Below are 24,261 nucleotides of genomic sequence, written 5' to 3'. Positions count from 1 at the left end.
TCCCCTTCCACCCGGTTGTCCCCCTGCTCACACACCCCGGCCATTTAAAAGCAGGCAGAGATATTGGCACAGGGATTTTCAGGCCTGGACTAAGCTTGGGCCCTCTTGGTGGCCACCCAGAGTTCTCCCAAGACCTGGGCAGTGGCAGCCCAACCTGCCCCATGTTGGGAGGGAGGCAGAAGGGAAGGGGGCTACCCCTCACGTCCCAGCACCCCAAGACTCGGCCAGGGGCTTTGTGGGCTTTATCTGGTCCTCTGCCGAGCCGCCTCTTGTCTCTCTCAACACAGATTCCCTCTCCTTCCTTCTCACGAGCACGCATTTACTGGCCCCCCTGCAGGACGGAAGGGCACTGGAGCCCGGGATCCTGCAGCCCGTAGCAGGACTGGATTTCTGGACCCCTAGTCATCTGTGACCAAAATCGGTTTTTGCTGCAGGCTTAGCTCGGGACGAAGGGCCAGGGGAGAGAAGCAGCTCGGTCTGCTGGAAACCACCCAGTGGTCGGCAGGCGGGTTGGGACGTGAACCTGAGGGACAGCTGATGTGTCGTAAGAAGCAGATGGTGGGGCCCGGTGGTGGGTCATCTCTAAGCGCCAGAGCAGCCTTCAGACACAGGGTGCCTGGACAGCCCCCACATGACTCGTCAGAACTTCGGGGTGTCTTCTCTTCTGCCCCAGACACGAACTTTCCTGAGCCCAGACGAGGTGCTGAAAGGCCTGCAAGGCGAAATCGAGGAGGTTCTGAGCGGCATCTCCCTGGCTGTGAATGTTCTCAAGGAACTCTACCGCATCTACGACTTCTGCTGCGCCAACATGAAGCTCTTCTTTAAGGTGCGCCGTGAGCTGCAGAGCGGCCGTCCAGCCCCCCGAGGTTGAGCGGGTGTCAGCCCTGTGCGGAGTCCGACGGAGCGGCTGGGGCCAACGTGACCTTTTCTCTGGCGCTCTCTCCTAGAAAAACAAGGAGCCGGTGCCTTGGGAATTCCCTTCTTCCCTTGCATTTTCCAGGATGAATTCCTTCTTCCATCGCCTCCAGACCATTGAGGTAAAGGTGGAATTTGGCTCACCTTCGCCGACTCTGCGCAGGCTGCCCTACCTCAGGATAGCTGCGTCTCCCATCCTCACCCCGCTTTCAGATAGTCTCTCGGGAGGGAAAACGAAAGTCACACCCAAACATCCATGTCATCGGGAAACCGAGCCGTTGGGCCAGCCTCCTCCTAGCCCGGAGCTGTTAGCCAAGAGCAACAGTGACCCATTCTGGTTGCCCCTCCCCTTATCTCCTTCCCTTTGTCTATGAGCAGGCTGATGACAAATCAAGTGACCATGGTCAGGAAGCCTGGAGGCCAAAGGGAGGGAGGTAGTGGGACTACGTACAAATGAGTACAAATGAAGACGTAAGACGGGCCCTGCAGAAGCACTGTGGGTGCAGGGGGCGACACATAGCAGACGCAGATTTACAAACGGTTCCAGACGGTCTCCTCTGGGCGAAGAGGAGAGGGTTGAGGATGTGGGAGGGCAAGAAAGCTTTGCTTTTTGTTTTCTAACCTTCTGCAGGTTTTTTTTTTTTTTTTTTTAACTTTCTGCACATAGTATTCACACCTTTGAAAAGGGGCAAAAACCATCCTGGAACCATTGGGCTTTGATTTGATGGTGGTGCCTTTAGCAGAGGCTTTAGAAAGCCCTGTCTGGGTTGCATCCACGCCCTCTGGGAGGCAGAAGGGAGGCCCACATAGGATTCCGGAATTTCCATCATGGGGTGCTTGCTTCTTCATGTCCGAAGGCTCCCAGCCTGAGAACTGAGGGTCCCAGCCAAGTTTCTGGCCAAGTAGCCATTAGTTCCTACATTACAGATTCTGAGTCAGGATGAAGTTTCTGGGAAAGAGGGGCTTTTGAGGGTGGGGGAAATGGCCTTCCTGTCCACCCCCTGCCACATGGACCACGTCAGCCATGCCAGCCTTGTCCTTGTCCTTGGGTGGGAAGCCTGGGAGCTCAGGGCACGCCCATGCCGTTGCTTTTCGTGGATTTGCTTTGGTTACGGCTCGACGTGTCTTGGACTCTTTGGGAAAATGGCGCCAACCTCAGCACCAGCTTAGGGGAGTGAAATGAGCGCCATATGCAGATCTTCAGTCCAAATGGTGTTGGGCGCTGTGTCAGACCCTGCTTGTGGTCCTCAAGGAGCCTTTGGGATCTCAAGTGGGAAATAAGAGCTGCACACAGAAGTGTTAGATCACTTGATGGGACCGAATGGGATTAAATGCCAAAACAAAGAATGCAGATAGCAAATGGGGATTCTGGAAAGGTAGGCGCCACTGTGGGCTGCAGTAGTCAGGAAAGCCTCCAGGAGAAGGCCAGACGAGAGCCACAGCTCAGAGGAAGCAGAACACACACGCGCACATCCGTCAGGCATCCTGTACGGTAGGGGGCATCCTCTCAGACCACCGTCAGGGACGGGCCCTGAGTGTGGAATGGTCTCCCAGGAAGCACAGAATTTGAAGCTTAGCAAAAGCATCAGAAACGACGGCATGCCTTTCCCACCGCTTCCTCCCACAGCTGAGGAAACGGAGGCCCCAGTAAAGTGTGGTTTGTTGAGAGACACGTTTCGGCCAGCATAAGTTCGGGACAGGAACCCAGCCATCATCTCCTCCTCCTCCGTGTTCACTACTTGGAGATGATTCACGGAACTCTTCCTCCCATCCCCTCTCTCTCTGTTCCAGAAATGACTTTAGAGAACATTAACATAAATAAACAGAGGGCTCCCAAGATTGTCATGTGGCCCTGGGGCATCGCCCTCCCGGCTTCTCCCTGCTGGGGTCAGATCTGGATTAGTGACTGAACCATTGAGTTTGGTCACCAAGATGAATTGACTAAGTGCACTGGATTTTTCCTCCACCAGGACCTTTATAAAACAGCTATTGAGTTTCTGAAGCTAGAGAAAATCGAGCTTGGGGGCGTGAGGGGCAACATCCTGGGAAGCCTGGTCACGCAGATCTACGATGAGGTCTTCGAGCTGGTGAAGGTTTTTGCTGACTGCAAATACGACCCCTTGGACCCTGGGGATTTGGTAAGTCGGGAGCCTTGGCTGGATCACTGACCAATGCCCCGGGAGTGGGAGGACACGCTGGGGGAGTGTGTGGCACACAATCCCAGCACGTTTTTTGAGGACGTCACTGTGCACTGGAGCAGTCCACAGGCGATGAGCACGCCAGCTAAGATGCAAGCCCGTGTCCTGCCCGTGGGCTTGGGGGCGTTAGACCGAGAGCTCCTCCTACTTTGCACGCTGATTACGAGGTTGACGTTTTAATTCGCTTTTAGAGTTTTGATGACGATTACGCTGATTTTGAGACCAAAATTCAAGATCTGGATAGGCGGCTGGCCACGATCTTTTGCCAAGCGTTTGACGACTGCGGCTCCATTGAGTCCTGCTCAAAGGTACGCGTGAGTCGGGGCTCTGCGCTGCCGGCGGACTTGCCACAGAGCACGTGCCTGACGCTGGGAGCGGCTGAGAGGGGGGTCTGATCATCTTCATTTAGAGATGAAGAGCTGGGCTCGCAAGGGCAGGGACCTTTCTCACCGTCTGGGAGCTGCTCGGCAGTGAGCACCTGGAGCAGCTCCTGTTGGGTCTCACTGCCGTTTCTTAGAGCAAGAGAAGAAAGAGAGCAGGAGGGGACAGTTATTTTACTGATTCTTGTGTCCTTTTATTCTTATTCGATTCAATTCCCCCACTGCATAAAAGAGCAAAAGTCAGAGAGAGGCAGAATTGCTATAAAAATAAAATGCACCCGCGTTCTGCTCGCTGAGCTGAATCGACATGCTCTCAGCGTTTGAGGCTCAGGAAGCAAACCTGGGGCGTTGTGGGGAGCCATCTCTGTGTGGTGGGCGGTGGCCGATGTGTCTCTGTCTTCTGTGGACTTTTCTACCATTCTAAGTTGCACGGATTAAGTGTATGGTACTTTTACAAATGGAAAAAAGAAATGATGCTATGAAAAAAGCATTTTAAAAGCTGGATTGTAGAAAAGCACTAAAACCCACAGAGAACGTCAATTCCAAAGAAAACCACAAGTGGCCGATCCACACGTCTGTTTGAAGTTTGACCTCACAGATAATCAGAAAGTGCGTTTAAAACAGCAAGGTGCTGTTGTCACCAATCAGGTTGGTTAACGTTGTGAGGAGCCAGACCCTCTGGTCCCCACTGCTGATTGGCGCACCCCTCCCCGAGGACCCCTTGCCAATGGGCACGATGGGGGGTGGAGAGGGGGGCCTCTGAACCTTTCTGGTCGAAGCTCACATGGTGGCCAACGTTTGGGGCCCACAGGCCGGTTCTCTAACTTGCAGAGAGAACGATATGCTGAGCAGCCGGGGCACTCAGACACAGCATGAAGTCTCTCTGCTCCTGTCTTCCCAGGACTTTCTGATTTTGAAACTGAAAGTCCAGCATTTCAGGGACCCCTTCGGTCCCAGGCACACTGGGGCCCTCACCAAGCAGGCAGGAGGTGCCAAATAAGCGTGAATGAGAACAGAAGGAGCCTGGGCGCTGGTCACGTCTTATGGCATCAGTCTCTTTGCTCCATAACAAATTACCACAAGGGAAGCCAGCACTGTAAATAATAAACTCAGAAAAACATAATGCCCAAAGAAAAGTTACATCCCCTCCCCCCCATCAATGTAGCTGTGCTCAGAAATTAAACAGACACGATGACGATTGGGTTTCCCAGCGTTGTGCATGCATCCCGGTCTCAAAAAATAATGTGGCGTTGATGACTCAGGCTGCACAAAGACCCCCACTCACTCTGGCTCATGTACTTTTGAGATAGAATTCACACGCCGTACACTCCACCCACTTACAGTGCACAATGGCTCTTAGTATATTTAGAGTCGTGCAACCATCCACAATCAATTTTACAGCGTCTTCATCCCCCTCAGTCATTCCTCACTTCCCCCTAACCTCCCCCAGCTTGGACAGTCACTAATCTACTCTGTCTATATGGATCTCTGTTCTCACATGGCACTTTAAGAATGTTTCTAGGAGCCAACGTGTAAAAATTGAGAAAGCTCAGATAGAAGTTCGGATTTTCACCCTCTCTTGGAAAAGTAGATCCGGCCACACGGGATACACAGTGTTTCATGGTAACAAGCAGCTGGAGAGGAACAGCTGCTGTTCCCTGTGGACAGAACATGAGTGGTCCAGTTTGCCCCAGTGCCCACCACTCCTCATTGTCCTGGCCCAGCCTTCTGCTGCATTTGTGTGGCCTGCTTTGCCCCACAAGCGGCTGAGAGGAGCTGTCTGCAGGATGCAGTGTGTGCGGCTGCAACCTACAGCCTGTCTGGAGAACGGGCGCTGAGTATTGAAAGGAGCGCGTGTGCGTGTATGCTGGGGAACTTCTTATTCCCCTGCCCACTCTTACGTGTGTTTGTCGACTAGGACTCTGCAGGTCGGGGCTCTCTCTTCCCTTCCCTTCACGAGCCTCCAGGAGCTGCGGGAGTGACACGCCCACAGGAGGTGCCCAGTGGTCCCTAGAGGATCTCAGGTCCCAAGCGCAGTTCTGAGCACTGTGCTGTCTTTTTTAATTCTCACAACAACCCCCGCTGTTTGCTAAACTCATTACCCACAGTATCCATCCCATTTTACCAGCTCACACAGGTCAAGAAACCTGCCCAAGGTCACACAGTTAGCCAGCAAGTAGAGGAACCAGGACCCCGAACCAGCCATGAGCTTGACCGCTTCCAGGGCCCCTGTTCTGAACCACTCAGCCAGCCGGGCCCCCGTGGCGGGAGGCAGTCGAGTGGCCTGGGCAGCCCAGGTAGTGGCCATCTTTCCGGAGGATGTCATGGCTGGGCTTCCTGGGGCTGAGTTGGGGACCCAGGAAGCCCCCCACCCCTGAGCACAAAGATCTGTCTAATGCAAATACCAGGATGTTCCTTTGCCTTTTAGACATTCTTTTGAAAAATGCAAATACAAGGGAATTTGAAGCTCTGCAAATGTAAGGATCGCTTAAGTCTTGGATTGAGTTGGTGCTCCAGGCAAAATATCAATGAATGCAAATTAATACAGCGCCTCACTCTGTTCCCTCCTCTGGGACACTCTGCCCCCAGGTGGCTGCCTCATGCCACCTTGCAAGAGGGGCTTCCCTCCACTCTCCTCCCTCAGTGGCAGCCTCCCCCCTCCCCTCCTTCCCTCTCCCCTCCTTCCCCCTCCCCAGTCTTCCCTCTCCTCATCCTTCCCTCTCCCCTCCTTCCCTCCCCCACGTCTCCCCTCTCCCCTCCCTCGTCTCCCGTGCTGATGCTGAGCTGCTCTGTTTCCTTCTTAGCTCTCGGCCTCCCACTGTTCTGTTGTATAGCGATCTCTATGTGTTCATTGCCTTCTCAACTAGAATATAAACTCCCTGAAGGCGGACGCTTGGTTTGGGTTCATGCAAAATGGAGCCCAGCACATAGTAGGTGCTTGTCAGCTTTCCCTGTGGAGGGAGCTGGCTCCCTCTGAGGGAGTCGTGGGGAGGCAGCCTCACTCTGGGGCAGACCTCGGGTGTGCAACCCCAGAACCCAGAAGATGTTAACACAAGGCTCCAAGGGCTGCCCACCTGCAGAAGGGTCCCCAGCAGAGGTTTCCAGCCAATCCTTTAATTTGGAAACAGCAGGTCCTCCCTTGTGAGGGGGTCTCCAAAATTAAAAGGCGATGCTGCAGCTGACCGGCTGGGCATGCCAGGCACTTAGCAGCCTTCCCCTCCTGTGAGGGCGGCACCCCCAGACCTCCCACCCGCAGGATACGGCTGGGTGTTGTTTTCCAGTAACGGGAAGGGTTGATGCCTCTAAGCTGACGCACCTGTCCCCTTCGTGAGATGAGGACGTAGTCAACCCTGGGATGGGGGGAGGCGGTTCAGGGGGACACGCACTATGGCGCCCGCAGGATTGAAGCCCACCCACCCGGGCCTTTCTCCTGTAGCTCGTCCCTCCTATTAGGCCTAAGTCCAGCTTCTGTTCTCTAAAAGGAAAAGTCCTTTTCTAAATTTTAACTTTAAGTTTATGCTAGCTTAAAAGAAAAACAAGGGCGAAAACAACTCTTGGGAACCATTTCCATCTCCATCTGCTCGTCTTTCTCTCGGTACCTGAGAACATTTTCTTCCCCATTTGACAACCCTGCGCTCTGATTAGGACAGGCCCTGGGGCGCCCTCCCTCCCGCAGGTCCCCTCCATTCCCTGCATGTTCCCAAGCTGCCTCAATGCTATTTCTCGCTGTCAGTAATTCACACATGGCCAGGAAAGTTCTAGAGCAATTTTCCGCATGACCTCCTCTTGGCAGCAAATAAAATTAGCTTCCTTCCTAGAAGACAGAAGCCAAAAAAAAAAAAAAAACGTAAACGTGAAATGAAGGGAAGAGGAAGGAATAGGGGAGAAGAAGTCGGGAGGGTCATAAACCAAGAAGGGGAATGTTATTTTCCCAACTGTCACGTGTCCATTTTTAAAAATGACACTGGCAACCTAATATGTCGTAGCTGCCCTGCGGGGAACTGTGGTTAGAACCTCAGAGTTTCAGTTTCTTCCCAAGGGTCAGTGGCTACTTCAGCTGGCTTTTTGGGACCTGAAAATCTCTCCTCCTTTCTCTGCAGCCACCATTTTTAGGGACAGTGGTTATATTTTTCAGACCAAAAACTGGGGCAAATCTGAGACTCGGGTCCAACCCTTGAGGCAGCAAGAGCTGCGGTCATGTATCCCAGAGAAAGTGTGGCTGCCTGGTCTGAGCATCGTTAGAGCAGCCCTCTGCCGTGGGCGCCACCAGCCCCCGGCACTCATTGGCTCGGCCAGTGGGGAGCCCCGGCAGGAGATGGGAGGGAGGGAGGAGAGGGAGCCTCAGGTATTTCTCCTCCCCCTGTGGGAGCATGTGGGGGTGACTTCAGGGGGTGCAGAGCTTCCAGAAATTCTGTCACATGTCCACCCCACACAGCCTCTGTCTCCAGGTTCTGGTAAGGGCCCACCTCACCCTCCAGTATTTTGGGACTCAGCACGTGTCAACATGAAGATCACAGAGGCATTCATTTAACCAATTGTTACACAGAGAAAGGTCCAAATGGATCTTTATCTTGGCAGGGTACCTGCTTTCTTGCTCCTGAGGCTTGGCTGCACACATTGCATCAACAGCCATGGGGCTGGGCAGGATGCATGGGGCAGGCGGTGGGGAGCCTACTGAAGGCACATCTCTCGTCTCTCTCCAGCTCCTGTACATGTGCGGGGGCCTCTTGGAGCGGCCTCTGATTCTTGCCGAGGTGGTACCCAGGTACTCAGTCATGCTGGAGCTGTTTGATGCTGAGCTGGACAACACCAAGATCTTGTATGATGCCCAGATTGCAGCCTCTGCAAACGGGAATATACCCCCAATCCACAAAAACATGCCCGCAGTGGCCGGGCAGCTCAAATGGAGCCTGGAGCTGCAGGAGAGGCTGGAGGCCCCCATGAAGGACCTAAAGCATGTAGAGCACCCGTGAGTGGCGGCACCGGGTGGGCAGCGCCCCTCCACGGCCAGGGCCGGGGGGGAGGGCATCTATCCCAATCCCGAGGCAATCTGACGCTTCGTATTGGCCAAGCCTTTACTTCCCAAAGCACAATCCCAGAGGACACCCCAGCCATGTGAGCCCTTTCCTCCTGCGGGCGCCTTCTCGGCAAGTGAGGTCAGGAAGAATCTGGCTTGCCCTCTGCTGATGGTCAGCCTGATGGAAATTGTTTAACAAAGGCCACTCAGATGAGAACAAGCACAGGCTGTCCACTCCGAGTTTGCCGTGGCAGGGAGGCGGCCACCATCACCTGCGTTTGGCCGAGACTCGAAGGCAGGCAGTGGAGTGGGACAGCTTGCGGAGGAACAGAGGGAAGCTTCGGGTGTGCCCCGCGGGATCGGAGGCTGTTAGCATGGGGACTAGAAGAGGGGCACCCCATGTGGTTGCGTAGGGGGCGTATTTAGCCATCTCTGGTTGGTCCTAAGTTGGAAGGGAGGGCGAAAATGAGGGAAGCTGGCCGTTGCTAATCAGGTCCTGGCCATCTGGGGCCAATTGCTCCGGGGTTATTGTTTGACTTGCTGGACTGATTGCTGCAGATTGACGGCCATTGTCCATCTGTTTACTCAGGCTCTCGGCCTGGAAGAAACAGAAAGTGAGCTGTCTGTGTCAGCGCCCCCAGGTCTGACAGACAGAGTTGGGACTCTAACGAGGCCCCAGAGGAAGCGAGAACGTGAGGCCTGGGCCTCACCACCCCATCTGCCTCTGATGGCAGGGTCATGTCCAGCGTGGAGGCCAAGCTGACCTACCAGAAATACGACGAGATGATGGAGCTGCTGAGAAGCTACCGAGAGAAGATCTACGAGCAGTGGGTGGCAGGAGTGGACAAAGATTGCCACTTCAACCTGGGGCAGCCCCTGATACAGCGGGACCCCATCACAAACCTCATCCAGGTCAACTTCAGCAAAGCGGTGGGTGCTGTCTTGCCGCCGCGTCGGGGTCCCGGGTTCCACTGCAGGTGGGGGTGGGAGAAGCCCGAAGCCGCTGAGGCCACTCCCCTTCTGCCAAGTGTTCTTGGGGGATCGATGCTTATGTCCTGGTTAGCTAAAGCTTTATTATTTAAGTATTTTGAAAAGTATGTCCAGGATATTTTTAAGATATGAGACAAAATATCTTGGAAATGGCTTCAATGATTACACGATTTTAAAGCTTGGCCACCTTTCCTGGTCTCCCAAGAGGGAACATCAATTTGAGAATTTACAAAAGAAAGAAAAAAAAAGGTCTTTGCAGCATCTGAACAAACAGGACACCTGGTCACGTCGGGCAAGCTGGAGAGAATTGGTAGTGTGGACTGGGCCCGGGGAGTTTAGATGGGCACCAAGGACCAAAGCAGAGCAGCCTTCTGCCCACAAGCACTTGCCCAGCAAGGAGGCGTTTGCCCCGCTCTGAACAGGGCTGATACCAGGAAGGCAGGACACCCAGGTGTGACTTCCTCCGAAAGCTTCTCTTTCACTAAAGTTCTCTCTTTCTTTCATTCAACGAGTATTTGCTGAGCACCCCCGTGTGTCCTGGGATAGTCAGTGAGCCAGCGGACAAAGCTCCCTGTCCTCCTGGGGCTCACCTCCCTGGGGGGAGGTGGAGGGAGACGGGGAGAGCTGTGTGAGAGAGCAAGGAGAAGGGGGGATGACGAATTAGCACGACAAGAGAGGTGAAGCCTGTAACACTGAGAAAATGGTGATGGGTACCTCAAAGGAGCGGAAGGGCGGGTCAAGGGGGTCAGTAGAGCGGAGGGAATGGGGCAGGTTGCTGTTTGGGACGTGAGCACACTTGCAGGAGTAAGGCAGTTGGCCAAGCAGAGATCTGCGGGAAAGCCTTCCAGGAGAGCAAACAGCTACAGCGAAGGCCGGAGGTGTGAGTGTGCCTGGTGTGTTCTGGGAGCGGCAGGGAGGCCAGCGGGGCAGGTGGAATGAGCTCAGGGAAGGTAGTGGGAGAGGAAGTGGAGGGGAGGGCGGAGGAGGGGGGAGCACAGAGCACAGGGGAGGTGGGTGGAGAGGAGGTGGGGCGAGGGCAAGGACAGAGCACAGGGGCCTCACAGGCCATCGGGCACTTGGGTTTTTGTTGTGGGTGAGACGGCAGTCATCGCAGGCTTTCGAGCAGATAAGGGCTTTGGTCTGACTTACATTTTTCAAGGATCCTTCTAGATGCTGTAGGGTGAATATACTGAGGAGAGGGCAAGGCTAGCAGCAGGGAGACCAGCTGGGAGCCTTTTGCTGGAATCCAGCATGAGAGATGCAAGGGTGGTGGCCAGGACCGGAGTGGCAGCAGTGAAGGTGTGAAGAGCGATTGGACTTTGATCACAGAGCCGATGAGCCAGTTGATCTAGATGGGTTGGAAATCCAGCTTTGAGGAAGAGCAGAGTCAGCCCCAGTGTTTGGGGGTGGGCAAGGAAGGATGGAATTGCCAGAAGCTGAGATGGCAGCTGGAGACAGCAAGTGGAGCAGGCTACAGGGCAAGATCGACGGAGCACATGTGTCTCGTTGAATTTGAGATGCCAGTTAGACATCCACATGGAGGCATTGAGCAGGCAGGTGGATATATGTGTCTGGGGGTCAGCAGTGAGGTCTAGGTCGGGGACCTAAATGTGGGAGTTCTTAAAGCCATGAAGTCGGGTGAGGTCACCAAGGTGAGAGTAGATTGAGAGGGACAAAGCTCTGTGGCTCTCCAACGTGCAAGTCTCGAAAGCATCAAGAGAGACTGATGGTGGTGACCAGAGAGTCTGGAGCCCCAGACACTGTGCACCCAGGAGAAGGAGTGACCAGCAGCTGAGCGGTCAGGCGAGATGAGGCCTGTGAAGTGACCAGTGGATTCAGCCACATGAAGGTCACGGACCCGGAGGAGAACAGCTTGGTTGAGCAGCAGGGCAGAAGCTCTGTTGGAAGGAGCCCTGTTTTCATCTCTTGGCTGTAACTAGGTGGGAGGAGGGGGGAGAGGGAAGGCTGGATCCTGCGGAGGACCCAGGTGAAGCCCTGAAGCCTTTCTCCAACATGCTGGGAAGTTACGATGGTGTCGTCCACCCACGCTGGCGATGCCAGCACTTTCTGGCTTGGGACCAGTAAATAGGGTGAAGAGGTCCTGATCCTGCCGGCAGCTCCCCTCCCCAGACACACCTCCCCCCAGCTTTGAAGTCCCCCTGTGGACAGGCTGTAGCAGCGTCCTGGGGACAGACCCTCACTTGTGTTGCCAAATCTTGTACCATTGAGGTCACCCCTGACCTTCTTGTCATCTTCATTTGCCTTAGTTGGTGGCCGTTCTGAGAGAAGTCAAGTACTTGAACTTCCAGGAACAAAAAGAGATCCCAGGCAGCGCTGAGAATCTGTTCTCGCAGCACGAAACCTTCCGGAAGTTTGTGGGCAACTTGGAGCTCATCGTCGGCTGGTATAATGAGGTGGGCCAGTGGAGTTTTGTTTTGTTCTGTTTGCCAAGTTTCGGGTTTTGTTTAGAACAAACACAGGTGTTGGATCTCCAAGTGCAACAGAATCACTGACTTCCTTCTCACATTCAGACGTGGTTTGGAGCCACTCTCCATTATTCACCCAACGGCGGCCGCAAAGCTGGCGACAACTCAAAACAGCTGATGATGGAAATCTTGCTTCTGTTGGACTTCGGCTTCCATTACACGCCTGTTTATAGATGCTGTACGCTCCTAAATATATTTTGCTTTGGGTAATATCAAAGTCATTGGAGATTACTTCCGTTACACCCATCGAAGTGTATGGGGTGCATTTCCTGGAATCGACTAGGATTACGAATCTCCCAGCGGCATGTGGTGAAGAAGCCGAGTGTGAGGTGCTGCCTCGAGATAACCAGAGAGGTGCCTAGGGAGGTGGCTGGTCCACCCTCAGCTCTGTGGCTCAAGAATTCCTTTTCCGTCTTGACTCCTGACGTCGATCCCATCTGGGGCTGTGACACAAGCACCATAAAGAGGCTGGTCATCACTGAGAGTTCTCAGTCACTGACTAGCCTTGGGGGACAACAGGGCTGCTCGTTCTGAGAGCCTCCTTCCTGCGTGGGAACCCCTGGGAGCTGACTCAGTGACCAGAAGGGACCTCGAGAGCATGGACTCAGGGCACAGCATGCAGTCAATATGCCCATCCTCGTTCTAGGCACCCCCTCTCTTACAGACCCTACCCACAGATCCCAAAAAAGGCTGCCATTTGTACCCCACGACCTCCACCCCGCCCCAGGCCGCAGCAGGTTAGGCCAGATGTGGACACTGTGTCAGTTTCCTGTGGCTGCTGTAACAAACAGCCGCAAACTGAGGGGCTTCAAAGAGTACTAATGTATTGTCTTCCAGTTCTGGAGGTCACAAGGCCAAAGTCTGTTTCCTTCTGCTGAAAGCGAGGTCCCGGCAGGGCTGCTTCCTTCCAGAGGCTCCAGGGAGAATCGCTTCCTTGCCTTTTCCACCTTCCAGAGGCCGCCCGCGCGCCTTGGCTCGAGGCTCCGTCTTCACTGCGTCTTCAGATGGCATGACTCCCACTTCTGCTTCTGTCCTCACATTGCTTTCTTCTCTGTTGACCTTCTTGCCTCCCTCTTACAAGGACCTCGTGATTGCATTGGGCCTGCCCAGATGATCTAGCGTAATCTCCCCGTGACAAGGTCCTGAGATGAGTCATGTCTGCAAGTTCTCTTTTGCTGTGTAAGGTGACATAGTCACAGGGCCCAGAGATTAGGATGTGGACATCTTTGGGGAGCCGTCACTGAGCCTACAATAGACACCTAATCCAAAAAAGGGGCTAAGATTCTCTCTCCGCAGAATGCTGGGAGTTCGGAATTGGGTCGCAGCCCCATTGACGGTGGATCATGGGGGAGCAGAGAAACTGAGAGTGAGCAGAAACACAGGTTGCAGCAGGAAGGGAGCAGGGGGTGGAGCAGGTGGCCAGAAAGGCCTCGAGAGAGCAGACGTGGACTTTGTGGGGCCAGTCCCCCCACGCGTCTGTGTCTGTGGGGTTTCCTCCTTGGAGCTCACTGTCAGTGCACCCTCGAGAGACCTGTGCTGGCTCCAGAGGGTCCTGTTTCTTTCAGCCAACTTGCCCCCAACTGGAACAGCTGCCTGGGGCCTGGAACATTTTTGTTTGTGTTTTGTGTCTCAATCTGTCCGTGAGGTGCTTACTGGCTCCCGGGTTCCTGACGTGAGGGCGTCTTTTCTAGAGACATGTGGGCCAGGCCTCTGTTTTTCTCTGTTTTCTTGTAGGGGTCTTGTGGGGAACGCCCAGGCCATCAGGACCACTTCCTGTCCTGTCCGTCCCCAGCCCCTTGCTGGGTTCTGAGTTGGTGTTAACAGAGCACAGATGTGCCGTGCGCCTTCCTCCTATGAGAGAAAGAAATGGCATCGGTAATGCTGTGAATCCAAAGGGTGTTTCTGACATCCAGGACTTGCCTACAAGACGTCTCACACGGGGGATGGTGGTCAGATGACGCCATGTATTTGAACAAGCCCAAAATTCAATCCCCACTTCAGATGCCACCCAAGAGAAGCGTTGGAATACCGAAAGGCTCAGCGCGTGCCTGGGGAGGCTGAGGAAGCCCCGGCTCTTGGGGGACGTGAACTCCCTTATGAACGGGCTGGGAAAGCCGAAGGTGACGTGAGGCTTGCCGGGTCCTGCCATCTCGTGGATTTATCAGAAATATCACCCTGTCCCACACACACCTACAAATAAATCCACCCCAGATCCATTCCTTACTCAACTCCAGATCCATTCCTTACTCCATCCAGAGAATTAGGGCATTGGGTGGTAATGCAATCTACAATGTGTCCAATAATACTGTTATTCTCATTCACTTCATTTGCAAGATAAAATCTTAGTTGACTCATTTGTGCTGCGGACCATGAAGCACAGTCTCTGCTTTAAGTGCATTTCCTTGAATTCGCTTTCTCCAGAAACTGCTGTCCTCAGCATCGGACGACTCGTGTCCATCCGTCCCCTGGGACACCGCGCAGCCATGGTGTTTAGAGAAAATGAAGGTGCGGGGGAAACAGTGATGCGGAAAAGTGCTCGTGGGTTATTTTCAGTGTAAAAGACTTTCTACAATGCTACAATCAGAAAAAAACCCTCAACAAATGTTATTTAGAAAAAAACCCCCAAAATTGATCTTCCATTTCTGTATTTGCCAACAAAGCCCAGCCGAGCACAGGCCGTTCAGTCCGTGACACGCGTTGGCTTCAGCTGAGTGGTCTTGTTCTGCTGATAAAGATGCTGGGCAGTCAGACGGGAGCTGAGCGCCTGCAGCCGTGGATGCTCTTTTCTGTCTTTGGAGATGCTCCTGGGCCCCTTAGACACGCTTCTTATTCTCAGCATGGTTTCTGTTGCTGAGACACCGCGGGCCTCCAGACTGCGAGTATTCACTGATGTGTGAAGGAGGCAAGAGTGGGTGTGGAGCTTTGGGGAATCTGCTGGGGTCTTTGCGGGACCCCTTGACTGTGCTTTTCTCCCAGATCACGCTGCTGGGAAAAATGCCCTAAAGGTGTGGATTTATAACACAGCCTGTTGAAAAGCAATAAACAGGGGGTATTAATCGGATCTTCTCACCACACGCATTGTTTACGCTGGCCGTCACAACGGCATAGTAATATTTGGCTACTTTTCTGGGCTATTACTGTGAGAAATGGTCAATAAATCGCCCTCCCGAGTCTCTGAGTGACCGTATGAGTTGTGGGCAAGAGCCGCAGCCCAGGCTTCACCACCCAGGAGCTGCCCCCACCCACCTCGGCTGCCCCTTGGGGCTGGCCCTGGGTTCTGACCTCGCCGAAGCCTGCCGTCTCTGCTCGGGTCGGTCACTGGAAACTCAGCACCTTTGTCCAGCTGCTTAAATTCCGTGCAAAGGGCTCCCCTCTGACTCTACTCACTGGGATTTGGTTGCAAACATCCTAAAGAGGCACGTGGTGAGGTTGTCTCACTCAGGATGTATTCTAAGCAAGGGCTCCATGACTGGGAGGAGCCTCCCCGTGTAATTGTTTCATAACCCGACTCTGATGAATGGAATCATATTTCACACTAACTCGCTTTGATTCTGGAGACCGTTTGTTTTACTTCTGTCTGGTTTCCACTGGTAATAGCTTTTAAACTTTATTTCTGTGCCCTTACCCACTTTTCTAAGAGTTAATCGTCTGAAAACATTTGAAGGCAGTGGCGGGGGTGGGGGTGGGGCTGGGGGCACCATTTAAAGGACTAAATGTATGTAAAGAATTATTCTGAAAGGCAAATAGTCAGCGTCTCATGTACAGTTGTAATTCTGTGTACATCCCTTTCTTTATAGAGTAGAAATGTCCTTGAAAAGTTATATAAACATCAAAATGTTGCTAGATAGAAGGATGTTACAAAGGGCGGACGGTGCTTGTTATTTAAAGGAATAATTTATAAAAACTGTCTACACTCTCCTCCTTTTTGTCTATTTTGTGAGTTGAGGCGTTCAAGCGTTAAATTAGTTTCTTGAAGCAGCTGGAACTGTGTCAAGACGCTATGGAACCTGTACTCCTGTTGACTCTGATCTGTTAACAGCTTGAACAGCTTCTCTGCGATCCTGGACTCCTCGAGCATTAGATTCATGACCCAGGAGAGATTCTGAGCCCAGAAATGCCCCAGTCACCCATGTGTGTTTCCCTGATTCTCTGATTATGAGTCTAAGCCAAATTTTTAAAAGTTTTGGATTATACACTCACTGTTTTTGTGTTATTGTACTCCCTTCTCTTTGTACCCCATAACATGGGTAATTGAGAGTTAAGTATATACATAAATCCTGGGTAATAAAAATAATTGTAAACGTTGAAATCTCCTGAAATTTGATTTACATGTAATTCTCAATCAAATAACACTAGTTGTAACTGGCTTGGTGGGTACCGAGTAATAAGTCCTTACCGTAAGACAGTTTTCGGTCTGGCTGGATTTGGAACAAAGGCCCTGAAACTGTAGGCTTCGTTTTGCAGATAAAGACCACTGTGATGGACGTAGAATTCCCACTAGTGAAGTCGGAGTTGGAAGCAATCGATGTGAAGTTACTGAGCGCTGAAACGACGTTGTTCTGGAACGGGGAAGGTACCAAGGCCATGTTCGTTTCACGTAGGGCTAAACTGGGGGGTGGGGGGTGGGGGGTGGGGTCCGACCTGTCTGGCTTCTGTCCTAAAACATACCCGAGTGGCCGCTTCTGCCTTCTGGCTCGGTGGGTCCACTCTGACCGCAACGGGGTTTCGTTTAAAGCTGAAGGATAGTTGCACCTGCTCGCCCGGTCCCAGCAGCCCATCTGTGTCACGTACAAAGAGAATGGGCAAAGACTCCTTGGCAATAACCGAGGGTTCCAAGTTTGCGAACTAGACTCGCTGGAGGCCGGGGCGGTGTGCTGGTCTTCCACGCGGGCACGCTGCCGCTGGCTCGGGGCAGAGATCCGAGAAGTAGAAGTGCCCCCATGAGTCCCCTTCCTCCCTCCATCCCACCGTGGGATCAGGCGGAAGAACCTCATCCCCAGGACCCGCCTCTGGGTAAACACCACTGCCATCGTTTCCCCCTCCATCAGGACCTTCCAACTTGTCTTGCGCCATCTTTTCAGCCCTCCTATGCCGTCTCCTGCCTCCACTACCTCACCTAGAAGGAGAGACTGTGCACTGACCCGAACCTGGCTCCACCTGGACCTTTCTGTGCGAGGAAGCCGTGTGCTTCTTTTCTCTCACTTCCGCCCAAGAACACGTCTCTTCCAGCTGCTCCGATCCAGGCCTCTGAGAGCTTTCTAAGGAAGCTCGAGTCTCTCCAGCGTTCTGTCCATGGCTGGAGGGGCTGGGGTGCCCAGGGATGGGGGTCCCTTGGCATCAGGAGCCTGGAGTTCCTGGGCGGAATTAATAATCCGCCTGTTTGGGGATAGGGAAGTTCCGCTTCCAGAGAGGCACAATGTGCATTATTCCTCAGCACTTCCTTTCAGGGAACTCGCAGTGATTTCTTCTGCTTCATGTTCCAGATATTCACACAAGTGCTGTCTTGTAATAATGAGTGTTAAGCCAGCTCAAGAGAAGTTTTCATTTCGCTAAGTCATTCACTTTGTGAGAGTCCTTTACGCTTATATTTTAGGGGTGTTTGAATATATTCAAGAGATGCGAGAAATTCTATATAACTTGCAGAACAGGATGCAAAAAGCAAAGCAGAATATAGATGGAATTTCCCAGGCCATGAAGGTGAGTAAGCTGCAAGGCACAGAGTGGGGCTTAAATGGAGACCCAGGAGAGGTTCCTGGGGAAAACGGGCCCCGCGGAGATGCTCACGGAACGCGCCACAGGCAGTGGGAGCCTGCTCTTTGAGGCTCTGGACCGCACAAAGATGTCAGGGTGGTCCCAAGGCAGAAAAAGTCCCTCTGCAGAATTCAATTCCGTTCCACTGAGCTTAGCAAGTGTGCATGCAGGGTCCCCTCTCTGCCAGGCAGGTGCCAGGAACAAGGAGGGGAAAGATGCGCTAACTCGGCTCTGCCTGCAGCACACTCAAGCTCCTTACGGAAGCAGCACGGTCCCTTTCACCCAGCCCAACGCAGAGAACGGGGGGTGGCAGGGGGGAGTCCTTCCCTAGCCTCCCCTGTGGTCTGTCATCAGCGCCCTAATTTGCAGACATCTGCAGCGATAGCTCCAAAAGGAAGTTTTCAAAATGCCCGCTCCCATTACTTTGCAATGTCTGTGTAACTCTATTTTATTTTTAAAACAATTATGTTTATGCTATGTTTTGCATATCAAAATTAAATAACCAAGATGCCCCACCAGCCCCGCCACGCACCCCTGCCGAGATCGCGCTTTGGAGCAGGCTGATATCTACCACCTCCCTCTCCACCCCCACAGACTCCTGGGTTGAAATCATTTGGAATTTCTGATCCTGGTCAGCATTAGTGTTTTTTGTTAGAACACATCTCTTCTATTTGGAGACTCCTTTGGCTTTTCACAGCATGAAACTTCTATGTTACAGTTCACGTTCATTTCATCACCACCCACATATATGTACTCAGTATATCATAGACGAAAATCATGGCTCACCACTTTTGCTTCTGATTCAGTTTTCATTCGAATGGAGTAATTCCTCAAGTAATTTCCTCAGAAAGGCTGCATTGATGACGTACTTTCTGACTCCTTGCTTGTCCAAAAATATCTTTCTTTTGACCTCACCTGTGGCTGTCTGTTGTCCAGGTAAAGGATGTTTTGATGTGGTCCTTTTCTTTCAACAGTCTAGAAACATCCCTGTGTCAGTCTGCTCGGGCGGCTCCAGCAAGTGCTGGAGACAGGGCAGCTTAAACAGGAGAAACTTATTTTCTCACAATTCTGGAGGCTGGAAGTCCGAGATCAAGGTGCAGGCGGGGCTGGTTTCTCCTGAGGCCTCGCTCCTTGGCTTGGAGATGGCATCTCCTCCCTGTGTCCTCAGGGGTCTTTCCTCTGTGTGTGCCTGTGTCCTGATCTCTTCTTCTTGTAAGGAGACCAGTCATGTCGGGTTAAGGCCCACCCTAGCGACTTTGTTTTAACTGAATCCCCTCTTTAAATACCCTCTCTCCAAATATGGCCACATCCTCAGGCACTAGGGGTTTAGGACCACAACGTATACATGTGGGGGACACAATTCAGCACACAGCAGTCCCTGTCTTGTAGCTTCAACGTTGAGAAGGTGGACAACGGCATGACTTTCCTTTTCATGTCCTCATTCTCTCTGTCTGGAGGTGTGTGGAGTTTTTCAGTATCTTCGAGCTTCAGAACCCTCACCAGGGTGTTTCCAGACATGCGTCTCCTCTTGTTAATGTTCCCTGGACTCCCTTAAGGGTTTCCATCTGAAAATGGCAGCATTTCTTCAGCTCATCAACAGCGTCTTTAGTCATCTGTTCTGTCACATGTGTCTCTTTCTGTTCTCTGGAGCTCTGATCATCTCCACATTCATCTCCGGATCTGGCCGCCTTGTCCCCTACCTCTTCATTTATGGCTTCCCTCGCCCTCAGCTCCTTTGGTGCCCTGACAAGAGAGTCAGATGCTCCTTCCCCAAGAGTGACTCCTTTTGGGCCTGATTGGGTAAAGCATCCCAGACGTCTCTCTGCGGTCCCTCAAGGCCCTGACTGGTTTTGAGTTGTCATCTAAGGCTCTCTGGTCAACAGTTCTCAGAGGCCTAGCCCTCTCCGAGGTCAGCAATGGACAGGGATGTTCACATCAGAGAGTGTGCAGTGAAGGAGCGTTTTCTCCAAAGACTTTTCTCTCGCGTCTTCCTTTCAGGATTGGTCTGCCAACCCAATGTTTGAGAGAAAGGACAACAAGAAAGAGGCTCTGTTGGACTTGGATGGAAGGATGCTCAATCTCAACAGACGCTACGCTGCGGTCAAGGATGCTGGCCAGAAGATCCAAGCCATGGTTGCAGTAAGGACACGCCCAGGAGGGCCATCGAGAGCCTGCTTGCTCTTCATTAAATGGCTCAGTGGTCACAGAAGTCTGTGATCTTTAGTCCAACAGTCTTGTTTGAAAATAGCAGACCATCCCAAACGTACCCTTTGAAGGCTGAGTCCCCTCGTCACATGTCTGCCCTCTGTTCTAAGGGGATCAGCACCCCCTACCCCGCACAAAGTTGGTGTAGACAAGTGACATCTTGGTACAAAGTCAACAGCTCTTGTTTCCCTGAGATAAGCTGCTCGAGGGCAAGCACTGTGTCTAACCGGCATCCTTCATGGTTTGCCCATGGTTCACCAGTGGGAAGAGCGAGGAACATTGGGTGTGTGTGCATGGCGTATCTGTGCCAACACACTCAAATCAGGATATGTGAGGACGCACACCTCCTGTGCTGCCTAGAGAGCAGGAGATTCCTTTTTGCCAACAGTCTCAACGGTCCGTGAGCCCATGTCCCTGCTGACACGTTCAGAGGGAGAATGCAAAATGGTAGCCTGGCGTTCTGGAAGCTCTGCTTAGATTCCTAACAGTGTGGGTGTCCTTGTGCCTCCCTCACTTGGCAGGTGTTTTATCCAGCTTGCATCTTAGCTTTTGTATCTGAGGCGAATGTGAAAGGTGGAACGCTGCATTGGCCTGAAAAAGGGAGAATTCTCTCTTGAGCTCAAGATGTTTTCAGGGCAGTTTTCTGGGGTTCCCAGGGCATGGTGCAAATCATTGGTATGGACTTAAATGATGGGTCACCACACCCACACGGACCAGTGGGCCCCACGGGGAGGAGGGTCTCTCGCTGGCTGTTCTCATGATCACCTCATTGCTTGGAAGGTCGTTACCCCAATGGAGTGACTTGACTGGACCAAAAAATATTTTGTCTTTTTTCCAGATCCTCTTCCTTCCCTCTTTGCCATGGTGCCAGAAAGTCCCACTAAATTAAGATGTTAAACTGCAAAAATGTTACTTGAAAGAGTTAAGCAATTACCCTGTTAACACTCTCAGAAGTGTTGTAAACAAAGCCCAGGACAAATCCATTTGGCTTAGGGTCAGGCAAGGGATCGCAGTGCAGAGCACAGGAAGAGGGCGGGCGAGGACGCAGGGCCGTGGGGTAGGACCCTGGTGAGGCAGAGGCCAGCTAGCCAACGAGACAAGGCTTTGAGGTCACATAGATTTGCCAGAGTCCTCTACTTCCATGATAGTCATTTTAACCATTTCTTTCTACTTTACGCTGAAATTATTTAAGCCTGTGTCTTCTCTCCTCTATTAGAATATACCTGCCTGAGGGTAGAGACTGGGTCCTATTCATCTTTGTATTTCCCTGTAGCACTCGGTGTCTTACAGATTCATATGTCTACCTATCCATCCCGTCATCCACCCATCCACCCTCCCACTCCCCCATCTATCCACCCACCCACCCATCCATTCATCCATCCACCAGCTCCTACTCTGTCCTAGGCATACTGTTGAGTGCTGGAGGTACAATGGTGGAAAAGACAGTCAATCGCTGTCCTCATGAAGCTTGGCTCCAAGGGGGGCATATAGACCAGAGTCAAATAAAGAAAAGAATTCAGAGTTGTCATCTGTGCCATCATGGGCACAAATAATGGATTACTAGAGAGAATATAGGTGGGGGAAGGGACAGGAACCAAACCTAAGATGAATGGAGGATGGTCAAGGAGGGCCTCTGAGAGGAGGTGACATTTGGGTTAAAACCTAAACTATTAGAAGAAGCCAGATGCGACGAGAATGGGAGAGGGTAGCCTGCGCAAGACTCTGCCATAGGAAAGAGCCCAGCACATTTGAGAAGCTGGGAGCAGAGCCGGGCGTCCGGAGGATGTGAACAAGGGCAAGGGGGGGTCCAGAGAGTCATTGAGCACGTTGCTTAAAGAGGGAACAGGTGAACCAGTGGAATGACAGCTGACTGCTCTGTTTGCAGGAGAACGCAGAGCTGTTCAGAGCGGACACAGCGAGCTACTCCTGGAAAGACTACGTCAACCACATCGACGGCATGGTCTTGGAGGAATTTGACCACTTCATCCGCAAATCCCTGAACTACCTGATAGACAACATGGTTACAGATGTGAGTTACAAATATTAGATAGGTTATTTCTTTACAAACAAACAGACATTAAAATCTGCCTAGGGTGACTAACCCACCCCAGTGCTAAAACCGGAAGTCCTGCATCCCGGGACTGCATCCTCCTCAGTCCCAGGCACTCAGGACACCTGGTCACCTTAAATCTGCCGCACCATGAATCGGCCGTAGAATACCTAAGCGGACCTGAGGAGGTTGTCCTACCTTGTCTCCAGGTGACGGGGAGCAGGCACCACAGCCCCTACTCGCATTGATTAGGGGTGGAGGGTGCCCCCCTGAGAGCAACATCAGCTCCTACCCTACTCGACTCTCAGCCAGGTGGGTGGAAGTGTAAGCCAGATGAGCAAACGGGACGGGATGTGCAGGTTCGTTGCATCCCGGCACGTTCTCCAGCGTTTTCCGTGGGGTTGAGCCCTTCCCTACCCATGTCTTTTTGTTACATGGCTCCCAAATGATTTTCAATATGGCCAGTAGGGCAGGATCAAAGACCCCCAGCGCCCCCCTGCCCCTCCAGGAAATGATGGTGGGGATGGCACTGAGACACCCTGTACCAGCCACAGAGGGCAGATGGCCTGTGCCTGAGCCCAGCACGTGTGCCTCGAAGGCCGGTGGTCACCAGACACTCACAGACCCTACATTCTGTTGATGAAAGTAGTCATCACCACCAACTGCAAGTTTCCCCATGCAACAGACAGCCCTGCAAGGTGTCAGCAACGGAATTAACCAATTTACAGTTAATGTACAATTATAAGTCATAAATTACAGTTTCAAAGTGAGCAAAGTCACAATCAAAACTATGAGGACGCCCCGATAACAAAATGTACTCCTCAAGAAGTCCCAGGGCATCCCTAAGTGGCCCAGTGAGAAGAGCAGACCCCTGAGCTAGCAGCTTTAGAAAAGTCTGGTCATTTGAGTTCATGATGATTGAACTTTCATACCACTTAGCATCTGACTCAGACACTAGTCAACACCCTCCCTTGGTCATAGAGCAAACCAGGGGGCTCTCGAGTCAACCACTCCCAGGGCCAACACGCAACTCTGTTTGGAGGAAGATAAGAGGCCATGGAGCGGATCTCGTGGCCACCCGTGGGCCTTGGCCCATGCTTTGGGATTCGCTGGTATGTCCAGCTATCCTCCATCCCATCGCCTTACAGAGGCTGGCCCACTCAGCCTTGCAGCCTCACGAGGGGATCCAGGAACACGCAGGGTTACTGTGTGCATGTGCTTTGTAAACGGGAACCTCTGATGGGTGTGAGGGCTCGTCCTTTCCAGAGCACAGGGAAGGCTGTCCTGCCTGGCTGTGACCCCACCACACACTGTGGCCGTGGCTGCCAGCACTTAAAAGTGAGCCAGCCACGACTCTGCACACTCTGTATGCTACCGAGCCATTTAATCCTCACAATAACCCAAAGAGATGGGGACAGTTGTTGTCTCTGTTCTATAAAATTATTATCCTCATTTTATATATTTGGGGAAATTGGGGGGTCAAGTGTCTTGCTCAAGGCCACAGAGCTAATAAGTAGCAGATTCAGGCTTTGAACGGAGGTAGGTGGTCTCTCGTCTGCACTTAGAATCGCTGCCCTCTCCTGCCCTGGACTGCTCCAGCCTGCTTTTGGCCCAATGGTGGTTTCAGACCCCTTGCTGAAGGGGCCACTGGGGCCACCTGCCCTGCAAAGTGGTCCCAGCCAGTGGGAGTTAGCCCTATACATTGGCTGGTGCCCAGAGTGAACATCTGGGCATTGAGAATGGCTCAGCCAAGGGCGAGGCATTGACCCCCGTGATGACCTGTTTCAGGAGAGTGTGGCACCGCTGTTTGAGGTCCGCATGGAGCTGGAAGAGGATGGGCTGGTCTTCAGTCCGTCCCTGGAGATGGGTGGGACCCGTGGCTTCCTGGCGCTGATCGAGAGCCTGATCAATGACATCTACAATGTCGCCAAGCTCATCCCCCGACTGGCCAAGGGCAGAATGAGCTACAAGGTCAGTCTGGGCTTCCTACAGCCCACCCGCTTTCTCTGCGTGGGCACCCATTGCTTTCCTAATTCAGAATTGCCTTCCTAACTCAGCAATGCCTGGTTATTTACATTTTAAATGATGATGGTTCTGAATGTGACGAGAAGCGAGAGGTTTTCCATTCTATCAAGTTCTATCACAGGACCACAGACCAGATTTCTGTCCCTACTCTGGAAATCCCATACGTCTTCCCAAAGTGGCTTCTCCTCAGTCGGCCTGGCTTTCATTCCTCCGGCGCCTCCCCACCCCCAGTGAGACGTGAAGG

At 52.6% G+C, this 24,261-nt stretch overlaps 1 protein-coding gene across 1 annotated transcript in view; it reads left to right on the top strand.

Moving 5' to 3' along the window:
* DNAH17 (dynein axonemal heavy chain 17) overlaps positions 1–24,261 on the top strand; it is a 121,213-nt gene that overhangs the window by 7,947 nt on the left and 89,005 nt on the right. The window contains exons 9-20 of the mRNA XM_014863319.3: positions 674–826; positions 948–1,037; positions 2,886–3,053; positions 3,305–3,421; positions 8,197–8,462; positions 9,245–9,440; positions 11,768–11,914; positions 16,451–16,559; positions 17,580–17,683; positions 19,736–19,876; positions 21,828–21,971; positions 23,781–23,963. Coding sequence (XP_014718805.3) covers positions 674–826; positions 948–1,037; positions 2,886–3,053; positions 3,305–3,421; positions 8,197–8,462; positions 9,245–9,440; positions 11,768–11,914; positions 16,451–16,559; positions 17,580–17,683; positions 19,736–19,876; positions 21,828–21,971; positions 23,781–23,963 — 1,818 coding nt within the window. The remainder of the gene's footprint in view (positions 1–673; positions 827–947; positions 1,038–2,885; positions 3,054–3,304; positions 3,422–8,196; positions 8,463–9,244; positions 9,441–11,767; positions 11,915–16,450; positions 16,560–17,579; positions 17,684–19,735; positions 19,877–21,827; positions 21,972–23,780; positions 23,964–24,261) is intronic.

This window comes from Equus asinus, chromosome 13 (genome assembly GCF_041296235.1).
Source record: "Equus asinus isolate D_3611 breed Donkey chromosome 13, EquAss-T2T_v2, whole genome shotgun sequence".
Taxonomy (NCBI): Eukaryota; Metazoa; Chordata; class Mammalia; order Perissodactyla; family Equidae; genus Equus; species Equus asinus.
This window is presented reverse-complemented; position numbering and strand designations above follow the sequence as displayed.